The sequence below is a fragment of the Girardinichthys multiradiatus genome, chromosome 8, assembly GCF_021462225.1.
Source record: "Girardinichthys multiradiatus isolate DD_20200921_A chromosome 8, DD_fGirMul_XY1, whole genome shotgun sequence".
Taxonomy (NCBI): Eukaryota; Metazoa; Chordata; class Actinopteri; order Cyprinodontiformes; family Goodeidae; genus Girardinichthys; species Girardinichthys multiradiatus.
The window spans coordinates 10,805,625-10,827,207 of record NC_061801.1 but is presented as its reverse complement, the minus strand read 5'-3'; the positions used below and the strand labels follow the sequence as shown (position 1 = coordinate 10,827,207).

Below are 21,583 nucleotides of genomic sequence, written 5' to 3'. Positions count from 1 at the left end.
GTTTATTTTTATGATAGTGCATTCATATTAACATATGTGATTATAAATGGTGTCATATATGCTCTAACCACATTAGTGTGTATGTAAATATGAGAAAATCACATAACTGAACATATTTTTTTTGTCTTGCTCCAGCTTCTTAATTGGATTTAGGTATGGACTTTGACTGGGCCATTCTAGCACATCAATATGCTTCGACCTAGACCCTTCACACATGGCTTGCCTGTATGTTTAAGGTTGTCTTCCTGAACCTCCACCCAACCCTCGAGTCTTTTAGAGTCTCTTATAGGTTTTTATCTCTGGATTGCTACTATATTTAGCTCCCCTCATTATCCCATCAACTCTGACCAGCCTCCCTGACATGCTGAAGAAAAGCATCCCCATAGCATAATACTGCCATCACCATATTTAACCATCAGGAGCGTAGGTCTAGGAAAAAAGCAATTAGCATTTCAATCTGAAAAAATTCACAAAGAAAAGGGACGGCAATTAGAAAGTTTTAATGATGTGAAATTACATGGTTATTTCTTTGACGCTCGGACCTGGGAGGAAGACATGAATGTTGTGAATAATATGAGCTAAGATGAACATTTGTAAGGTTTAGATTTAGAGATGTCTTCCCTCTGATCCGACACTGGTGGTGGATTGGTGGCCAGGGAGCGAGGAAGCCAGGAGGAGATGAGAAGGAAGATGGTGGAGGTGGGGTGGAGGAGGGATGAGCTCAGCTGACAAGCGAGGATGAACACCGCTGAAGGTCCTTTATAAGCAAGGCGTTGGAAGGTGATTGGATGGAGAATCAGACGGACAGGATGCTGACTGGCAGGCCAGGAGATGCACAGAAGAATCATTGGAAGGAGCGGGTGGTGAAGGTGAGTCTTTCATTCAGAACGTTCGCCTAAACTCCATTTTACATGAAGGCTAAGAAGTTCAACAGTGGTCCAATCTGCTCAGAACATCTTTTGTGTTTGCTTTGTCACTTAAATGCTTTATGGTAAAGTGGAAACAGGACTTATTATGGCTTCCTTCTTTCTACACTTCTATAAAGGGCAGATTTGTGGACTGCATGACTAATGGTGGTCCTGTCAACAGATTCTCACAGCTGAGCTTTGAATCTCTGCAGCTGCTCCAGGGTAACCATTGTATTCTGGTTGCTTCTCTGATTAATGCTCTCTCTGCCTTACAGTTAGGTGGATAACGACATCTTTGTAGGTTTAAATTCTTTCCATTTTCTCCAAAGTTCAAAGCTTGAAATAATGTTTAATATTCCCTAACTTTCTCCCTGACCTGTCGGCTGTGTTCCTTGGTCTTCATGATGCTGTTCACTAATGTGCTCTAACAAACCTCAACAGCCTTTACGTAATAACTGGATTTATGTTGACCAATCACACGATGGGCTCTGTTTACTAACTGGTCATTTCTGAGGGCAAATGGTTGCATCAGAGTTTGTTTAGGGGTATCAGAATAAAGGGGCTGAATACCTATGCACAACACATTTATCTCTTTCTTTTCTGAAAAATGGTTTTTAAAACTATGCATCGTTTTCCTTTCATTTCATAACTATACACTACTTTGTGTTGGTTTATCATAAAAACCCAATGAAATACATGGAAGTTTGTTGTAACATGAAAATCTTTCACAGACACGATGGTAAAATGTTCAGCTGGGTAACTGCATTGTCTGCAAGTAACTATTCCTAAAATCTCTTAAACCAATGATTCAAGTCTGACTTTGGTGGAACACTGGTGACCCCCTCTGGCAATTAGCTGACATTGCAAGTCCACTTGGATATATTTGCCTTTTAAAGAGACAGACTACATTAAGGCCACATGGATGCAAAAAGAAGCAGTGAAACACATAATGAAGAATTTTATTCATTAGAACAATAAATATACAAAACTCACTCTCAATCTAGTCAAACTACACAACACGTGACTTTTGGTAAAACCAGTGTGCATCTAAAAAATGTCACCAAACCACCCGAAAGCATACAAAATATACAATCCTTCCACTCCTTGGAGTTGTCAGAAATGGCTATAAATTAAGTTTTAGTGTATACACCAAACCACGCTGACTGTAAGGCATAACTTAAAGCCACTGTGCATCTACAGTAAATCACATGTGAACACACTGCATTACAGTGTAACTCTTCTCCCAGTTTTACCACATTAATGATCAAAATCAACAAAACGACAGCAAAAAAATCCATAGGTACCATTTTTTTCAGGAATGAATCGACATTGCTTTGAAACTTAAAAATATGATCAAAAGTGGGGGTGAAATCAGACAGTAAAACAAGAGAAGCTGACACTGAATCAAGACTTTTTACACATCTTTCTTCAAAGGCCCATCAGGCTTTTTACACTACATAAAATAGACTGTGCATTAGGACACAATCAGGCAATGAAAAGCACTTTGGAGCTCATTATCTGTAGAAAAATAGATATTTAAAGGTATTTTTTAGAACATAAAATGCCCTCAAAATGTTTGATTACTGATTTCTTCATCTCAGTCTGTACTGTACTTCCAAATTTAAATGCTGTTTGGATTCCACAATGGATAAAACATGCAGAATGCGTCAGCAGAAAAGAATAAATAAAGTAACTTTTTCCAAAGTTGTTTACTGTTGAAAAACTGTTGCTTTCTTTTACCCAATAACAAAGTTAGTAATATAAGAACAAGTGATCTGGATGAGAGATCAAAGAACGCCAAAGCGGTTAATGGAGGGAATTCACCCTTAGATCTCAGAGAGTCGGCTCAGCTGCATAACAATCTGTCCTCGAGGAACAGCAAACATTCAAAAAGGCACACAATCATTTATCCACTTGGCCACACACATGCACACATATACACGAACCCACACAGAGGAAGCTGAGCGCGCTGGTTGAACAGTTAGAGCGCAGTGAAGGCGAAGAGGTACCAGAGTGCACAACACAGCCAGGTCCCAGGGATAATCCAGGTGACTGTTTCTCACTGAGGCTCAGAACATGGATCATTGTTGTGTGTTGGATCGACCTCTCATAAACCTCCTTAGTTCTGTCTGACAGCTGTCGGGGGCTCAGCCAGGGGCCTGGAGGATGAAGTTCTTCATGTTGATTAGACTTGCTCTTTGAATGCTCCTTGTGCAGCTGTGGTGGCGGCGTTAGCAGCAGCTGTTCGAACCGTCTTGTTGGACATGACGCCTGTGGCAAACTCCTGCTGGGCCTTCTCGAAGCTGGCGCCGGTGGTACGGTACAGCGCATGGACCTGAGTCATGGGAGAAGAGAACAAGAGGGTTAAATGGCACTGCGGCAGATGTTCCTTCGACAAGTTGGATGGATCGGTTGAGGGTTTACCTTCTTGAACATGATGAGGGACAGGACAGCCAGAGCGGTAAAGAGAGCTGCAATGAGGATCATCAAGATGCCCACTGGGACGCTTTTGTTCAGGCCAGTCAGAGCTGAGATCCAACCGCTAAGATGGAAGAAAAGCATAAATAAAATGCTGTCAAAGAACCCCACAGGTTTCACTGCTCGCAACTCATCCGAGCTCTGAAACCAAAATACCATTTATTGCACCAAATACTCTGTTCACTACAGTGCCTTGAAAAAATATTCATACACTTTCAAACTGTGTACAAAACTTTGTTTTCATCTCAATAAAACACATTTACATTGCTTGAACTGTGAATGGAAAAAAGAGACATATGTGGTTGAAATGCAGATTAAAATACAGAAACAATCTACTGAAAGACCTCACTTGCAAATGGGTACAAATTTAAGGTCTGGCAGGAACAGGTCACATGTGTGTGTGTGTGTGTCGGTCAAGGCAATATTGTCCTAAATAAAGTACAAAAGGATTATGATGGAGATCCAATTTACTTATTGAACTGGAGCTGGTCAGCTGGATCACCACAGCCGGTTTATAGATTTAGCTAAACCAACCCAAAGTAACATTTACTATTAAAATTCATCAGTTTGATTTCTAGTGCAGTTTTATGCAAGAGAACTAAAAGGTGGCTGTATATGAAGGATATTTAGCAAACTATGTAAGTAAGTAGTGTTTGTAGCTGTAGCAAGTACTGTAGATGTACACTCACTTTATTAGGTACACCTCGCTAGTACCGGGTTGGACCCGCTTTTGCCTTCAGAACTGCCTTAATCCTTTGTGGCATAGATTCAACAAGGTACTGGAAACATTCCTCAGAGAGTTTGGTCCATATTGACATGATAGCATCACACAGATGCTGCAGATTTGTCGGCTGCCCATCCATGTTGTGAATCTCCCGTTCCACCACATTCCAAAGGTGCTCTATTGGATTGAGATCTGGTGACTGTGGAGGCCATTTGAGTCCAGTGAACTCATTGTCATGTTCAAGAAACCAGTCTGAGATGATTCGTGCTTTATGACATGGCGTGTTATCCTGCTGGAAGTAACCATCAGAAGATGGGTACATTGTGGTCATAAAGGGATGGACATGGTCAGCAACAATACTCAGGTAGGCTGTGGCGTTGACACGATGCTCAATTGGTACTAAGGGGCCCAAAGTGTGCCAAGAAAATATCCCCCACACCATTACACCACCACCACCAGCCTGAACCGTTGATAGAAGGCAGGATGGATCCATGCTTTCATGTTGTTGACGCCAAATCCTGACCCTACCATCTGAATGTCACAGCAGAAATAGACTCATCAGACCAGGCAACGTTTTTCCAATCTTCTATTGTCCAATTTTGGTGAGCCTGTGCCAATTGTAGCCTCAGTTTCCTGTTCTTAGCTGACAGGAGTGGCACCCAGTGTGGTCTTCTGCTGCTGTAGCCCATCTGCCTCAAGGTTTGACGTGTTGTGCGTTCAGAGATGCTCTTCTGCAGGCCTTGGTTGTAACGAGCGGTTATTTGAGTTACTGTTGCCTTTCTATCAACTCGAACCAGTCTGGCCATTCTCCTCTGAACTCTGGCATCAACAAGGCCCACAGAACTGCCACTCACTGGATATTTTCTCTTTTTCGGACCATTCTCTGTAAACCCTAGAGATGGTAGTGCGTGAAAATCCCAGCAGATCAGCAGTTTCTGAAATACTCAGACCAGCCCGTCTGGCACCAACAACCACGCCACGTTCAAAGTCACTTAAATCACCTTTCTTCCCCATTCTGATGCTCGGTTTGAACTGCAGCAGATCGTCTTGACCATATCTACATGCATTGAGTTGCTGCCATGTGATTGGCTGATTATAAATTTGTGTTAACGAGTAGTTGGACAGGTGTACCTAATAAAGTGGCCAGTGGGTGTATATCCAAATACTCAAAGAACTAATAAAACTTGTCATTGATCTAAAGACTAAATTCCTAAAATGCTCGATTCCTAAAATGCTCGATAGAAGCATGCCTACACAAATATATAAGTGGAAACTTACTTTGACAATATACTGGGAAACACATACAAAAGCAACATTCCTCCTGAAATGGTATAAACTTCTCATTCTTTTCTTGCATTTTGTTTTTTGAAGAAGCAATATTATTGTTCAATACCTCTTTTTTTGCATAGCTTTGGTGTATATATGAAGGATAATTCTGAATACAGAAACATTTAGGCATAAAGCCACTATATGAGTTAAATCCACTCTGCTGAAAACCCTAAATGTTTACTTATTGTCTCACCTGGCGCCCCAACCAGTAATCCCGATGCACTGGAGAACGTAGACTCCAAACTGACAGATGTACACAAAGAAGAAGACAAAAAACCTGAATGAGCTGTCGGTCCTGCAGAAAGAACAGATAAAGACAAAAATAGAGTGAGACAGAAGAAGCGTCGCCTAGTGTTTGTCTTGGACGTGTGAGTTTGTGACTTTCACCTGAACGCTGCGTAAAGTGGTTGGTACCAACAGACAAAAGCACACGGCGTGAAGAGCAAAAGCCACAGGATGGACAAGCCAAAGTCCACCCCGCGTGCCGTGTCTACACAGAACCAGGCCAGGCAGCCAACCAGGTTAGCCAGCAGCGTTCCAGCATGAACTGAAAGCAGGAGAGGAGCAGTGAAGAGGTTAAAGGAACAGGCGACTGCATTTGTGTGTCTGGAAAGTAGGTTCTATAATTGTGGTCGCAGCCGCAGTGTCCTGCAAGCCCTCAAAGGAAGTGAAGGAAACAGATGTTTAATATTTCAACATGCAGCACCAAGCAGGTCGGGGAAAAGAATCGGTACACGCAATTTTTGATCAGCATTCATTCCACGAGTCCTGGTAAAAGTCCTGTTCATTCACTGCAGCAGAGTTTGGCTGACTCTGGGATTTCCTATCACAGTGTGGAATATAGCACAAGGCTGCTGGTTAACAGACTCAGATGGATATCTGTGCTCCTGTGCCTCAGGAACCTTTTGCACTGTAAAAACAAACTCCAAAAAAACCAGTTTGATGGCTTAAACACGCATTTTATGGAACACTAATCTGAGCTGTTCCCTTGAAGGGCTGGATCTACAGCAACCTTTAGGCAATCATCTGACCCAGTCCTTTCATTAGACCACATGGTCACACCACACGTGTTCGTCATGTGGCTACTGAATTACACATGAAGTCCTTCATCTCCCGACTTACACCAACATTCAAACTGTGAGACCCCCACAAGGAAAGAGCTCTTGAAGTGTCCAGGGGGGGAAAGATAGCAGCTTTTATTCAGGGCTGATGGTGGTTGGTTGGAATAAACAACTACGAATTATTTTCCACTAAATAAACCGTTTGTCTCTTAAATTTGAATAACCCCTATTTCTTTTATTTGTGTGAAATGTACTGCTTTTTGGATAAACATGGATTCATGACAATACAGTGCCTTGCAAAAGTATTCACACCCCCTGGACATTCAAATCATGTTGTCATTTTACAAGCACAACCTTCCATGTATTTTACTTGGACTGTTTGCGATTGACTGACAAAGTGACTTATCATTGTGGGGTGATGGTAAAAATGACAAATATTGGACCCGTCTGAGCCAGTGCTTTGTAGAACCATCGTTTACTGCAATAAAATTTGCATGTTCTTTACAAAATTGTTCAAGCGCAGTAAGATTGCTTGGAGAGTGCCTGTGACAAGGTTTTAACAGTATTACAATTTTCATTAGTTTATATTTTTATTTACTTTTGACTTCACATTTTCAATTCTATTTTTAGTTTTAATTAGTTTTTAGCATTTGTTAGCTAGTTTAGTTTAGTTTAGTTTTTATTTTATTTTAAACACTTCAGTTTAGTTTTTATTAGTTTCAGTTATAGTTTTAGTCTTTTTTTCTAAGATCAAATCCAGGGACATTTCCAACTCAAAGAGTAAAAGAAATAAATGTTATCAAGATATAATGAAAACATTGGTGTAGTAACAGTTTCATTTATCTTAAAATACATATTCATAATTAAACTCTAAAAATCAAGTGTAACAGGAAAGTCTATCCACATTGTTAGCATTTCCTAAGAGTAATAAAACAAATAAATAGCAATAGTAATATCTGTCTTCTTTACTCTCCTCCTTTTTCTAACACTCATCTGCTCTTTCCCTGCTCTTAGCTTTACTCTTCTTTCTATCAGTCTTTCTATTTTCCTCCTCTCCTCTCCTATCAGACGTTCACTATTCTAAAAAAGACAAAATATAATCACAATCCTCTCCAAAAACATTAGTGTACAACATACTGAAAAATTACAACTTTACAAATACAATAGGATTTTTGTTTCAGATACCCTTTAGTAGTTGGATATTTTTATATAGTAGGAAACTAGGATAATCCTTTAAATATTAACTTTTCTTTTATTATGTAACTATTTTCCTCAGTTGATGAAATACCAAAATTGCCATATTTAGCAAAAAGAAAAAACCCCAACTATTTTTACTTGGAGCTACAGGCTCGTACAACAGAAGAAATACACATTTAACCAGGTGATTCTCTCTCCCTTCTCATCATTCTCAGTTCATGCAGTTCTTGCCTCATTCACTTTCCCTGTTTCTGACTCCTTTCAGTAACTTTCATATGTCCAAACTGAGTTGAAAACACCCTTCAGCCTGAGTTCACAAATCACTATAATAAATTAGCAAAACAACTAATAACTAACTCAGCAAATATAAACTAAACGTCACCAATCAATTCTAAAACATCTTACATTGGATGAATCCTTGTAGACACTGTAGCTCCAATTTCCCAATTCAGGGAGTTGTGCTCTTGTCTTCCTATTTGGTGTTCTGTTCGTTCATAAAAACTTGTTTTGTTTGCATATGTGTCCTCACTTTTACTAAAACAAAACACATCCAAGCCATTTTTTTTTTATGTTGACCACACTAGTAACGTTTCGTATCGCAAAACAAACCTTCATCACGGCCAGGATCAGCCCAGTCCAAGGCGGTGCACTCAGCTCTTCTTCTTGTACTTTGTAACGTTAACAGCAGCGCGACCGCCTACCATAACAGCTGATGTTGCGCGCAACATGCTCACTTGCGCTGTCTACCCCCGGCTTCCGTAGTAAGTCTACACACAACATTTCTCATTCACAAAATGCTAACATTGGGGACATTTCCAGGGACAGCTTTAGCCGGGGACAGGTCGTCTAAATTGGGGACGTCTGGTCACCCTACACTAAAAGACACTTGGTTTTATCTAATATATTCAATGACCAGACGTATATATTCAAAGTAATCCCAATTTGGACTCTGGTACTTTATCCCAAATTTTGGTGACATGACGCTAGGTGTGGACGGACAGCTCAGATAATTTGACTGACGTACCCGCCATCTGCTGGCGTAATGCGGCAGAGCAAGAAAAAAAAACCAAAAAAAAAACAACAACCCAAGACTAGACTTATGCATGAGACACACAAACAAAAACTAAGCACATTATCTCTATAAATTCAGTTTATTTGAGTTAGTTTTGTGAACACTCATTAAAGTTTCAGTTAGTTTTTGGTTTTTTTGCAAAGTCTCGTTTTTACTTTTATTTCAGTTAAAGAAAATGTTTTTTTACTGCTAATTTTTGTTCATTTGTTAGTTTTCGTTAACGATAACATTGATCTTTTTAAGTTTTGTTAAAAATCCTTGATTAGTCTTAGGTCTACACTTTGACTAGGCCATTCTAACAAACAAATACGCTGTAATATAAACGTTCCATCGCAGCTCTCGCCATGTGTTCAAGGTCGTTGTGCTACTGAACCACCCTCTGAAAGGTTATCTTCTATGAATGTCCTGTATTTAGCTCCATCCATATTCCAGTCAGCTCTTGACCACATCACAATGCTGCCACCAGGGTGATGTGCAGTGTTAGTTTTGCACGTTGGCCAGAAAGTTCAATTTTGGTCCCATTTCACCAGACCACCTTCATCCACATGTTTTCACAACTATGCACTACCTGTTATTGGCGTATCACATTCCATTCGTATAAAATACCCTGAAGCTTGTGCTTGGAATGTGTGGGAAAAAGCTATAAATGCAAGGTACTGTAAATCTGAAAAGATGAGGCTGAGAGGTAACTCACACATCCAGAGGTAGTACATGATTTTGACCGTCTTCTGAAAGTCTACAGGAATGTCCACAGTGATGTCATGGTAGAAACACGGCCCCACGGGGAACTTCTCTGGGAGAGGGGGCCAGTTGTTTTTCCTGCCTGGAACAAGCAACATTCAGGTACTTAGAAATTAAAATAAAAAAAAAGAAATGGTTAAAATGTCAGGTCTTTAAGAAACAGGTAAAAACTATTAGGCAAACACCTGATACAGGACATGAGAATAGCATAATTGTCAAGGTGATCATTTAATTTATGCCAAGTTTTCAGCTAACAGCTCCCTGAGTATCACCTTGTTGTTTCTAACCTCTTTGGCAGAGGTAATAAGTGTAACATAAATGATTGGTGAAGATATTTTAGTACAGTTGTTTTGACCCCTACGTCTGACCTCCTGAAGCGCTGAGTGACTGCATCTCTCTCTCCCGTCGGTCCAGCTCTGCAGCCTTCCTTTCCAGCTCCTCTTGCCTCCTCAGCAGCTCAGCGGCTGCTCGTGGTGGCTCCTGCGAGCACAATAAAGAAACCGTCAACATGCTGCAGATGTTTTGCTTGTTCTGTTTTTACTTGTTGAATAAACCCTGTTTTTCTGCTGTTATCATCTGAGGGCTGCTATGTTCTACAACTCCTGCAGATTATAACAAAAATATTTCCTCGATTCTCTCTTTACAAACATATCAATGCCATGCCAAGGGTCCGTTTCCACAGAAAGCTCGATACTAAACGCTGAAGAGCTCCATGTCTGAACCAACAGACATCCACCACTACTGACCCAAAAGCACAAGAAAAATCAGCATTAATTTGCTCGCAACTGTATTAATAAGCCAAATAGGTTTGGGGGATTCTGTTCTCTGAAATGCACAGGAGTGGCTCAGTAATGCTCTGGGGCTGTTTTGCCTCCTCTGAACTGGAAACCTGCTCCGCATTGAGAGCAAGATGGATTCAGTCAAGTGTGAGGATATCCTGGGAGAAGATGTCGTCATGTCTAAGTGGGATCGGACTTAAAGGTATTCTTATAATGACTTCTAGTCCTCTGCAGAAAAAAACAAAACATGCAGCTTAATTTCGGTTGTACCTGTGCCTGAAGCTGCGAGTAGGCTGGAGGATCCTCTGCAGGCTTCATGATGGCCGGCTGTGTGCTGACCGCGGGCCCCACTGTCTTGGAGGCCATACCTGCAGGGTTCTGCAAAGGAACCAACCACTTAATGTTTTTTTCAGTCAGATTACATGTTCACTACTGTCACTATCAGACTGGGAAGTGACACAACACAAACTCCTACATCACAGACGGTGAGGGAGTTAATGTTTGTTCAAATGGTGAACATGCTGATCTGTTAATTACCGACTATGAACATTAAAAACCAACCAGAAAATACTTGTTTTGCTGAACATAATTTATAAAACAAGTGTAAAGTTACTGTATATACCCAAACATCCTGCAATGCATTCAGCAAAAAAAAGCAACACCTAAAGAAAAAAGAAGAATTGAGCATTTTGAAAAGGTAACATAAAAAGGCAATACTCTGGAGTAGAGGACGCCAGTTGTAGCAACAAAAGCATAAAGATTTAGGGGAGGAGAAACCTGAACCCGTTTGCATCCCCAGTTTTAAAATGTGGTGTAAAGCTGCTCTGATTTTTTTTTTTACATTTTTACTATTCAAACACTGGTAAGAATGTGGTAATCTGGTCTTTTCTTCAAAAACACTTGGTGAGCACTTTTAAAAGTCAGCATTTCCTTTAGGAACCCGCTAAAATGACTCATTCTGAATTAATATTTCACGGCTAATATAATGCATTATAATACGTAAATCATTTAAACAATATATTTATATAAATATCTTTGATATTACAGTTTTGTTTTTTATGCTTGCGTTCAGCATTTTTCCAGGTTAATGCATATGTTTTAACATTAAAATATAAAGTCTGGTGTGGGACCTAATGCAGGTAACCTTTCTGCAAAAATGTACATTCTAAACTGTTCTTTTTCGGTTTATAAATGGCTGCATGGTGGCACAGTTGGTAGCACTGATGCCTTGCAGCAAGAAGGTCCTGGGTTCGACTCCTGGCCTGGGGTCTGCAATGAGTTTGCATATTCTCCCGGTTCTGTCCTGGTACTCTGGCTTCCTCCCACAGTCCAAAAACATGACTGTTAAGTTAATTGGTCTCTCTACATTGTCCTTAGGTATAAGTGTGTGCACTGATGTTTGTCCTGTGACTTTCTATGTTGCCCTGTGATAGACTGGCGACCTGTCCAGGGTGTACCTCGACTCTTGCCCAATCGCTGCTGGAGATAGGAACCAGATGTGCCCTCGTTCCTCTCCCCACAGTGTGACCCCACTGATGCTACTCCAGTCACTAGTACATCACAGTCAGTTTTCTCCAGTATTGCATGTTTTGAGAATTATAGTGAACGTTATTAGAAAAGTGAAAAATAATCTATGAATTGTTGAATTTATTTTTGTTTCCTGCTTTTTCCCCCGTGAAATAACAGAGCTTTTACTCCTGTTTGTGGTGTCCCAACAAGTTAATTTTCACTGGTTTTTACATGGAACAAGGGAACCTCAGAAATATACAGACCAATTCAGATAAAAACATCTATTTATCAGTACATGCAAATATAGCTGATGTTTGACCTTGCTGCTCCTGGATAAAGTGTGCAAGGACTCACTGGTTTGGCATCTGTGAAGGGGTTGTACTCTTCTAACCCTGCAGTGGCGGTCTGTCTTGCTTGTGTCACCGATGGATCCTGAAACAAAGACAACTGGGTTCATGTGGCTATACTTTCATTGAGCTCACTAAAAAAAAAAAAAAAAAAAAAAATCAGTGCATTAACTTTTTTAGATTTGTGTTCAAGAAAATACGAGTTATAATGGTTCACGTGAGAGTAAAATGTCTGCATCACTAGCATGAAAGCTCTCTTTATTCAAAGATAACAAGCTTATAATTCAATACTGACAAAGAAAAGATAATTGTAATAATTTTCACAAGGCAACTGCTAAAAATAGTCAACTCCTCTGAGTTCGAGAAGGAGGGCAAGTCCTTTCGCCAGCTTCAGACAGAAATAAAAAGACATGCTGTGTTCTTAATCGCCATCTAACACGTGCTTCTGGCAAGAAAACAGCTAATTCCTCAACTGCAAAACTAATATAATTCACAAGGGCTGAGAAATGACAGCTTTGCTGAAAAATCTGGGTGAAATAAAAACAGATATTTATATCCGGCCTTGCATAAAAATCTATTTTCCTGCAGGCAGCAGTTAAAGATGTATCTCATTACAGAATCTTACCATCAGCTGCCGTCAGCCTCGCACTAGTTTCATTCAAACGACCGCTCCAGATAAACATCCAATCTGCGTTATTCCTGAAGTGCTACCCTGATCCTGTCTTGGTGATGTCCTCTCAGTCCCTCTCGCTGACTCTTAAATGTTTAGGAGCAGCTCTCCCGCTGCCACACACATGCAAATAAGTCGTCACCGGACCGGGGTCATTAATTTTTCAGTGTACGCCGTGCTTAAAATTTAATACCGCCCGGCTCACTGCACACAATGCAAATCAACTGAGTTTTTTTATTTTATTTGGAAGATCAAAAAAATCACACAGCATACTTTGCCTGTTGCATTATCATGTAAATGTTGCTATGAGGCTGACACAACTAGACAATAAAAATGCAGAAACAGGTGTACACATGTCACAATGGGATTTGCAAGTTTCTACCATATTTTGCATCTGATCAATCTGCAGAGAGTCTGGATGGGATATCTGCAGCTGTAAAACTGAAGCGAGGGTCTAATTTCTGTAACTAGTCAACTTTCTGAGAAATAGGACAAAGCAGTTAAGGACCAGAGGGCATATTTATCCCATATGTCGCCAATAGCACTGCCATATGATTCTATAAAGTATTGATGATAGCTTCAAGAAGGGAACAGAAAACCTATCACTTCCTGGGGCAAAGTGGTGTGAGCCAGCAGATGACCAAAATGAGGCAGGAGAGTCCAGCATCACCAGTCAGGTCAGTGTGGAAATGAGGGCCATGAATGATTTACTCCTCCTGGGTCTGTAGGCTGTCATCAGTACACATGTTGCACACCGATTTATTTCAGACTGCTAATTTAAGCTATACAAATGAGAAAATCGTTAAAATTGTAAAGTTAGTTTCATTGTGTCTTAGTAAAATAATGATAGTGATGCATTTGTCCCAGGCAGGAGCATAAAGGTCAGCTGGACTATACTTTCCCCTCGCTTACAACAAAGACGAATTTGGACAAATATGGAGGGAAAACTAAACGAGAGCCGCTCATCACTTCTGTCAATGTGACGTCGCTTTAGTTGTCAAGCTAGAAGCAGCCTGTTTATTTAGTAGCTAAAAGCTAAATCAAGTAATTACCCAGCTTGTTTATACTCTCATAGTTACTCCATAAAGAACAAAATGAGACAATATTCTGCACAATAAGCTTTGCTAGATCTAGCAGCGTTTATTCTCTAAATTCCCAGGTCTGTGTATGAAAATCAAAATAACTAATGTTATAACATTCTTATAGCTGTAATGATGACTATTGCTCATATTGCGCATTGTATTTATGTGGCAGTAGGAATAATTGCTGCTTTTGTTTAAAATAGAAGCAATCAGATCATGTTCTAGATTGTTGTTAGATTTTTTGTCTGAATACAATATTTCACACACTGATACGGCGACGAGCAATGCATTTTGATATACTGTGCTGCTCTAACTAGACGTAAGCTCTACCAGGCCATGCTCCCAACAACGCTCTTCCTTGTGGATGATTTTACTGAGGGAGACTCAAGGTTAGCCATTCTCAATATCTGTGAGGCGTTTAAATATGAATTTAGAGGAAACACAGACATGTAAGAGGCTATTTAAAGTTAGGTTGTGTTCTCTGCCTCATGATGAGACTGCAGTTCATTCAGGCTACAGAGAGAGCGAGACCTAAAGTGGATAACAGGAAGGCTGAATGGATTACAGCAAAGCTGCTCTGTTTTATACTTTTGAGCTTTCAACTTGTCTGTTATGAAATAGGCTGGGTTTGGAAATGTTGGCACCCTTTTGGAAAGGTCTGAGTTAAAGTAAGGATCTAAATGATTGAGGGAGTACATAAAAAGAGTGCCATTTTAGTAATGTTAGCTGCGCAAAAATATTAAAACCCCGTTATACAGCAACTGCTTTCTCATAATGTTACATCTCCCTTGCTTCTAATGTAAGTAATTAATATCTCCTCACGACAAAAAGGCTGGAAGGAAATATTATGAATGCTCTTCTTCTCTAATAATACTCAAGTTCTTAAAGAGGGGTCGGAACCTGTCAAAATCTGTATCAGCAAGTCAAAGCTTTGGAAATCGGCCACAGAATTCTGATCAGTTCAGGTTTACTAAAAATGCATTACACATTACAAAAAATATTTACGTAACTGAACAGAATGTCTGTGGGGCCTTTTTGTGCTTAAAACTGACTCTTGAATTTGAAGGGCCACTAAAAATATACCCAATAATTGCTGCCTTTGTGTGCATGTTTACAACATTAGATATGACTTATAAGAAAGTAGGAGCTTAGAGGCCAAAGAGCGCATGTCCCCATTAGACAGAAGGTTGTCTATCAGATGACAGAGAAAGGTGTACCACAAGATGAACCCGGAGCTCTGATCTGTTTTAAGTTCCTGTTTATCAATCAAGTGTCGTCAAGCTTATAAACCAACATATACAACAGCGTATAAATGTACAATTCATAAAGTCAAGGTAAAAAAGTAAGTGCGCTTATGCCTGCTGTAGTCTGAGTCAGAGCTAACACCTGCTTTATATTTCTGTATTCTTTAGGAGCCAACACAAAGTAAGAACTTAACCGAGCTCAATAAACTTCAAATACGAGTAGTTTTATTGCGGTATCTTAACAGAACCCAACCAGTACCAAACCAGTCTGTCTACGTGTCGCCAAACTGCTATAAATGTTTCATGACTAAGGCGGCTAAAACTACAGCAGCTAACTTAGCTAGCTGCCGTTACCTGAAACGGGCTTACGTCCTGGTCCGCGAATGGGTTGCTGTCGAAATCCGACATTGTTCTGCTGAAGGGACAGCTTCAGGTCGGCTCCGTTCACTTCGTCTAATGTGTCACTGGTTACGCTATGATTTAGAGTTAAAAACCTAAAAGCCGGGACTCCAAGGAGGCTGCCGACGCAACGGCGGACAGGTAGAGAAGCAAAGTGTTGACTGTCTCCAGAGGCAGTATCCAGGAGGATCCCACAGACATCAATACGTAGACGCCCTATCGAACGCTGAACGGCGTTCCGACGTCGCCGCCATTTTTGTGGAGTCAAGCCGGAGAGCCAAAATGGCTCTTATGTGTTCAGCATGGAATTGTTCGAACCGTTTAGGTGTCCAAACCAAATCATGGAGAGCTGCGCTTTGTTCTAAGAGTTCTCATACAAATTCTGACTTTATTGTTGTAATAAAAAAAATTAAAAAAATTCTCTTAGCCTGGCCCAGATTATCCGTCGTACCTACGAACATAAGTGTGTGTGTGAATAAATAAGGTGGGGCATTAACGTAAATCTCTGTTAAAATGTGTTTAAAAAAAAAAAGTCCCTTTATTTGTATTAGTTCACATCACAGCCTTGCCTCCAGCAATATGGCGGACACACGGTTACGTCTGAGCATCGGGCCAACCCAGTTGAAGAGACGTAATGGGGTTGGCCACTGGATCAGGCGTGACACGAGGACACGTCAGGCGGAAGTGAAGAAACGTTTAAGCGCACGGGAGGAAAACATAAACGATCAAAAACGTATTAACTTCTGGAATTTTCATAATATGATGCAATTCTTGCATCTTAGCTACTTCCAAGTAGAATAAAAAAGAAGAATATATCTTGGAATGTATTTAGAAATATTTTTATTATTTGGTGCCTCTTGAATTTCTGACGTTTCTTAACTTAATGTTGACAAAGAAGCGCAAAGGCAACCACAGATACCACAATTCAATAAATAATAATTACTCAAATGTGTCAGTAATTAATTTAAATTAAAAAGAAATGAAGAAAAAATATGAAATATATCGTTTTCCAAAAAATACGTGTATTATATTTTAAGAACTTAATTTAATTGCTTTATTACCACTGCTGTTCATTATTCGCGGTCACTTGCTGCCACACCATGACTTTATTTTTCATTGATTTATTTTGATCAGTGAGCCTTACCCAGCAAAGCCAATGGGTGGGGCTAACAAATGCTACATGAACTGAAACATATGGTAACAAATGCTGCAAATCAGATGGAAGAGTTTTATCCAACCAGTTACAGCTGAAATTGTTTCGGCAAAGAAAGCATGAAAGGCACTTAATAGAACAGGACCCTACGACATTTTTGCTCACTTTCTTCCCTTTGTTGCTCCCTTGGCAACAGATGAGCTCGTGGCGTTTCAAGCGTAGAACTAGACGCATTAGACACGTACGAGGTTTAAATGGGGCAGACAGAAAAACTACGTTTTCTTTGATTTTTGTTGTGTGTGTGTGTGTGTGTAGTCACGCTGCCAGTAACTTGTATTCTAGCAGTTGCTCTACTTATATTAAATCCGCTTCACAATGGAAATAATTTAAATTCATTGTATGTTTTCAATACACATGAAATGACAAGAAAATGTTAATATGTATCATTTCACCCCTGTCAAAAATGTGAATCATGTGTATCATTTACTTATTTTGGCATGTAAATAATTCATTTTTTTCTTTAATCTGAGTTTACTAACCAAACTTCATCCAGTAGTAAACTGTGTTTTTTAATTAATCTTTCTTCCACTGCTTCACGTTTTAATCACACCAATCTTTCATTTGTGATATTTTTATTAAGATTGAATTTTGCATATTTTACAAGTTCAAAATGATTAAACGGAAACTGAATTTGTGTAATGCTTTATTTCAGCGTCATGCTTTGACTAAGCATTTTATTTTTCTCAAATTTTCAACTTTGTGAAATTGAATTGGATTTGATTTATTTCACTCCATGTCTCTTATTTCATTGTTTTAAATGTAACTGAATTTCTTATTTGTTTGATGTAGAACTCTATAGGACAAGTTTCTTATGTAGTCCGTTGTTTCACCAGCATCAGTTTCTGGTTGTTGCACATCTATGATCGACCTACAGCTGAAGCCCAGTCATGTGACGCCAACTTGTCCAACTCACACTTCCGCTTCTGCGTGTAAAAAGTTGTGAAAAATCTGGAAGAAGTTTAGCTCTGCAGGAACTTTAAAAGCAACACTACGTTGAGGTTTCTGACAAGGTAACGAGCATTTTAAAAGGCCGAAGCAGACGCGGAGTAATTCTCCTCCTGGACAGCTGCTTAGAAGCGAAGTCATGTCGACGGGAGCCTTGTACAACGACCAGCAAGGAGGAGCGGAGGCTGCGGTGGAAGCGGGGCAGGAGACCACCCCGACCTCCTCCGGCACCGGGGTTGCCTTTGGACTTTTCAGCGCCGACTTTAAAAAGTAAGCTAACTCCACTCGGTCCACTTCCAGATAGTTCTGAGGTTTTGAGTTAGTCTCTGCTGAGGTTCATGCAGCTGTTTCCAGCGTAAGCGGCCAGCATCAACAAAGCAGGCTCTGAAGCTGAAAGACTGCTAGCTGCCCGTGTTGCTGACCTTTGACCTGTCGTGATCTTCACCTACACCCCTTTAATGTTACTGACACCAACAAAATAACAGCCGACATATTTGTGTGTTGGAGCTCATGTGTTTCGTAGTTTTGTTTTTAATTTCTTATGGGGACTTTGGTTATCTAATACTTTCTGCAGCCATTTTGGTACTTGGTCAGTTGTGACTGTATGTGATCAGTCGTCAGTTCCCGTCTATTTTTGCTTCTTTTGCATATTCTAATGATCCATTTGTGTGTTGTTGTGTTTGCCACAACAGTTATTAATAATCAGCCAGAGATCGGAAGTGGCCAGTTTTCTTTGGCTCTGATCGAGGAGTGGCAGATCAGATACTGAAAAATCAGATCCACTTCGCTGTCCTTCAATTAGTGCATTGGAACTGAGAAGTCCCACCATTTTCAGTTTATGATTATATCAATCAGCAATACGTTGATGACCCCTCTTTGAGTCTAAAAGAAATCAGCACAATGTTAGGGACATGCTTTAATGCATATGTGGGGATGATGTTGTATTTTTAGCTTTTTATGTTGCATATTTGATTTATGTGTTTGAGGCCTTGAAGAAATGGAATTGGCAGGTCAGACCTTAAAGAAAGCTTGAAGATTTTGGATTAGCCAGAAAAAAACATGATTGGTGCATCTCTACATCAAATTTACTTTGTTATTGTTGTTTTGTTTTTCTTTTTAACTGACTTCAAGTCATTTTTTGCCTCTTGTTTATGGGCTGTATGTATAACCTTCTACAGACTGATGTTTGACACATCGGTGTGTTATTTTCTCATGCATTGTTCCTTGGTTATGCTTTTAATTTTTCAAAGTCAGTCATTAAAAAACAGAATTTTTATTAACACAAGTTGAGACTAAAAGATTGTTTTAAAATAAACACCATGAACCACCTGTAGAAGTTAGTAGAACTTTTCCTAGCCAATGCCGAATACTGGATTTCTAGGAACTCTGATCTACTCTTGAATTTTTTCTGCATATAACACATTAAAGGAAAAAAATGTGCTGCAGGTTCTTTAATAGAGGAAAGAGTTTCAAATCCAGCAGAAATTCAAGGTTATGTATACTTATGCAACAAAGCAACATATACCTGTGACTTTTTGTGCACTGCATCCAGTACATGCCTTTGGGTGAGGCGTTTGCAGACTAACGGTAGGTGTTTTTAGCTTTGATGGGATAAAAAAAAGCCAATTTTTCAGCCTCTGACCTGCTGTTCACTGATCAAACCAGATCAAGGGAAAACTGTGATCCGGATCACTGTCTGGTCGATTTGTGCATCTCTTTTAAACAGGCCTCAGCTTTTATTTGGTGGGCCAGAAAGATCACTTGTCGAGCTGTCAGAACCAAACTAAAGATACATACTTCACATCGTGTTCAAGACAGTGTATCTGTTAGGCTGAGAAACAATTTCTTTGACCAAGCTTGGAAAAGAGTAAAAAAAACCAAAAACTTCAATATATAAGATTTTTTTCCATTGATTGTTTTGGATTTATATAAGTCAATATAACCCCCTAAAAAGCAAACGCTGGCTTGATTACCTTGTATCGTTACAGTCTTTCCGCCATGCTTAAAAGGTCTCCAGTGCATATATATGTGTTTACATACACATTCAGAGTGCGAGCTGTAGAAAACACTCCTTTTTACCGAGAGGCGGATCTTTACTTCCGCCTCTCTGCCTGCTCAGACGCTTTTCTCCTAAGCTCCCTTCTTGCATTCTTTTACTCCTAACTTTTTATCTCTTAGCCAAAATTACGGAAATATTGGACTAAAACAACTTATTACCAGCGACTCCCAAGGATTATTATTATTATTATTTTTTTTATTTTGTTAAAGGACTTTGATGTTTTTATAATCGAACTCGAAAGCAGAACAAGTTGACGCCAGCTAATCAACACAAAATGCCTCCCTTCACCACAGAGGACTTCGACAAACTTTTACAGAAATTGGCTGTTTTAGAGATGAAAATCCATGGACTAGAAGTGAATGTGGAGGTGAATATGGGGTACAACGATGATTCAACTCTGCCTGTGATCCCAAACAGTGACAGCCAGCTCAACAACTCAGCCAGCAATCAGAACACTGAGAATAAACCTACCGGCAGACCCCCCTGGCATGTTTTACATCAAAGACCACAGAAATCACATGTGGTGTTCCCCAAGGGCCCATCTTAGGGCACCTCCTATTCAATATCTACAAGCTCCCCCTAACTCAGATTTTAATAAACAACGTAAGTTATCATAACTATGCAGACGACACACAGCTATACGTTACGATGTCACCAGGTGACTATGAACCCATTCAAGCGCTGGGTAAATGCTTAGAAGAAATCAATGCATGGATGGGCCTACATTTTCTTCAGCTGAATCAAAACAAAACTGAAGTAATAATCTTTGGACCAAAGGAAGAGCATTTAAAAGTTAGCACACAGTTTCAGTTAATACAGCTAGAAACCACCAATTAGGCTTGAAACCTGGGTGTAGTAATGGACTCAGACCTGAACCTTCAGAGGCACATAAAGGCAGTAACTAGGTCGGCCTTCTATCACCTAAAGAACATCTCCAGGATTAAAGGACTAATGTCTCAGCAGGACCTTGAAAAACTAATTCATGCGTTCATCTTTAGTAGAATTGATTACTGCAACGGTGTCTTCACGGGCCTGCCTAAAAAGTCGATCAGAAAGCTGCAGTTGATCCAGAATGCTGCTGCCACTAGAACTAAGAAAGTGGAGTACATCACCCCGGTTCTAAAGTCCCTACAATGGCTCCCTGTAGCTCAGAGAATAAAGTTTAAAATACTTCTGTTAGTCTATAAATCACTGAATGGCTTAGCACCAAAATATATTACAGACTTGTTGTCAGTGTATCAATCACCCAGACCTCTCAGGTCTTCTGGCTCAAATCTACTCTGCATACCCAGAACCAGAACCAAACATGGAGAAGCAGCTTTTAGTTCTTATGCTCCACTAATCTGGAATAAACTCCCAGAAAACTGTAAAAGCGCCAAAACCCTAAGTTGCTTTAAATCAAGATTAAAACTTATTTGTTTAGAGTGGCCTTTGACTGTGCCATTTAGGCATGATTAGTTGCGTTTTCAGTCCAATTTTACTTTCATTTTCTAGTCCATCATTCTATTCTCTTTATTTTATTTTATTTTACTTTTTTAAATTACCTCATTTGTTTTTCTGTGTCTGTATCTGTGTTTATTTGCTTTGTGATTGTATTGTAATTGTATGTACAGCGCTTTGAGTGTCTCGTTGCTGAAAAGCGCTATATAAATAAACTTACCTTACCGATACATGAACATTTCTGATGTAGTCTTGCAGATGTCCAACATATTAAAAGTTTACAGCTGTGATTGTTGGAGTAAGAATGCCATAACTTCTTACACTATAGTATGTTAGTGTTTATTTTTCAATTTATTTTTGCAAAACGTCCGCAATAGCTAGCAGAA

The 21,583-nt window shown here is 39.8% G+C and overlaps 2 protein-coding genes across 6 annotated transcripts in view; one reads left to right on the top strand and one right to left on the bottom strand.

Moving 5' to 3' along the window:
* Positions 1 to 1,851: 1,851 nt before the first annotated feature.
* Positions 1,852 to 15,809, bottom strand: LOC124873089 (secretory carrier-associated membrane protein 1-like). Of its 3 annotated transcripts, none has more exons than XM_047373599.1 (9): positions 15,511 to 15,809; positions 12,153 to 12,230; positions 10,560 to 10,667; positions 9,879 to 9,990; positions 9,464 to 9,592; positions 5,827 to 5,986; positions 5,633 to 5,734; positions 3,333 to 3,450; positions 1,852 to 3,243 (listed from the first exon to the last, which is right to left on the bottom strand). In XM_047373599.1, exons 1-9 carry the CDS (start codon positions 15,547 to 15,549, stop codon positions 3,094 to 3,096), a joined length of 996 nt encoding a protein of 331 aa, XP_047229555.1. In that variant the 5' UTR covers positions 15,550 to 15,809; the 3' UTR covers positions 1,852 to 3,093. The 3 variants fall into 3 exon arrangements, with proteins under 3 accessions (XP_047229555.1, XP_047229554.1, XP_047229556.1); XM_047373598.1 differs by having other exon boundaries at positions 15,496 to 15,808; XM_047373600.1 differs by lacking the exon at positions 15,511 to 15,809 and adding an exon at positions 12,771 to 12,905.
* A 1,835-nt stretch (positions 15,810 to 17,644) lies between these two features.
* Positions 17,645 to 21,583, top strand: part of ap3b1a (adaptor related protein complex 3 subunit beta 1a) — an 80,321-nt gene continuing 76,382 nt past the window's right edge. The window contains exon 1 of one of the 3 annotated variants that reach the window (XR_007039351.1): positions 17,645 to 17,968. Coding sequence is in view for 2 of the 3 variants with exons in the window: in XM_047373001.1 (XP_047228957.1) it covers positions 17,838 to 17,968 (131 nt within the window). In the remaining variant the exon portion in view is untranslated. The remainder of the gene's footprint in view (positions 17,969 to 21,583) is intronic. The other 2 variants (XM_047373001.1, XM_047373003.1) reach the window with 2 other exon arrangements.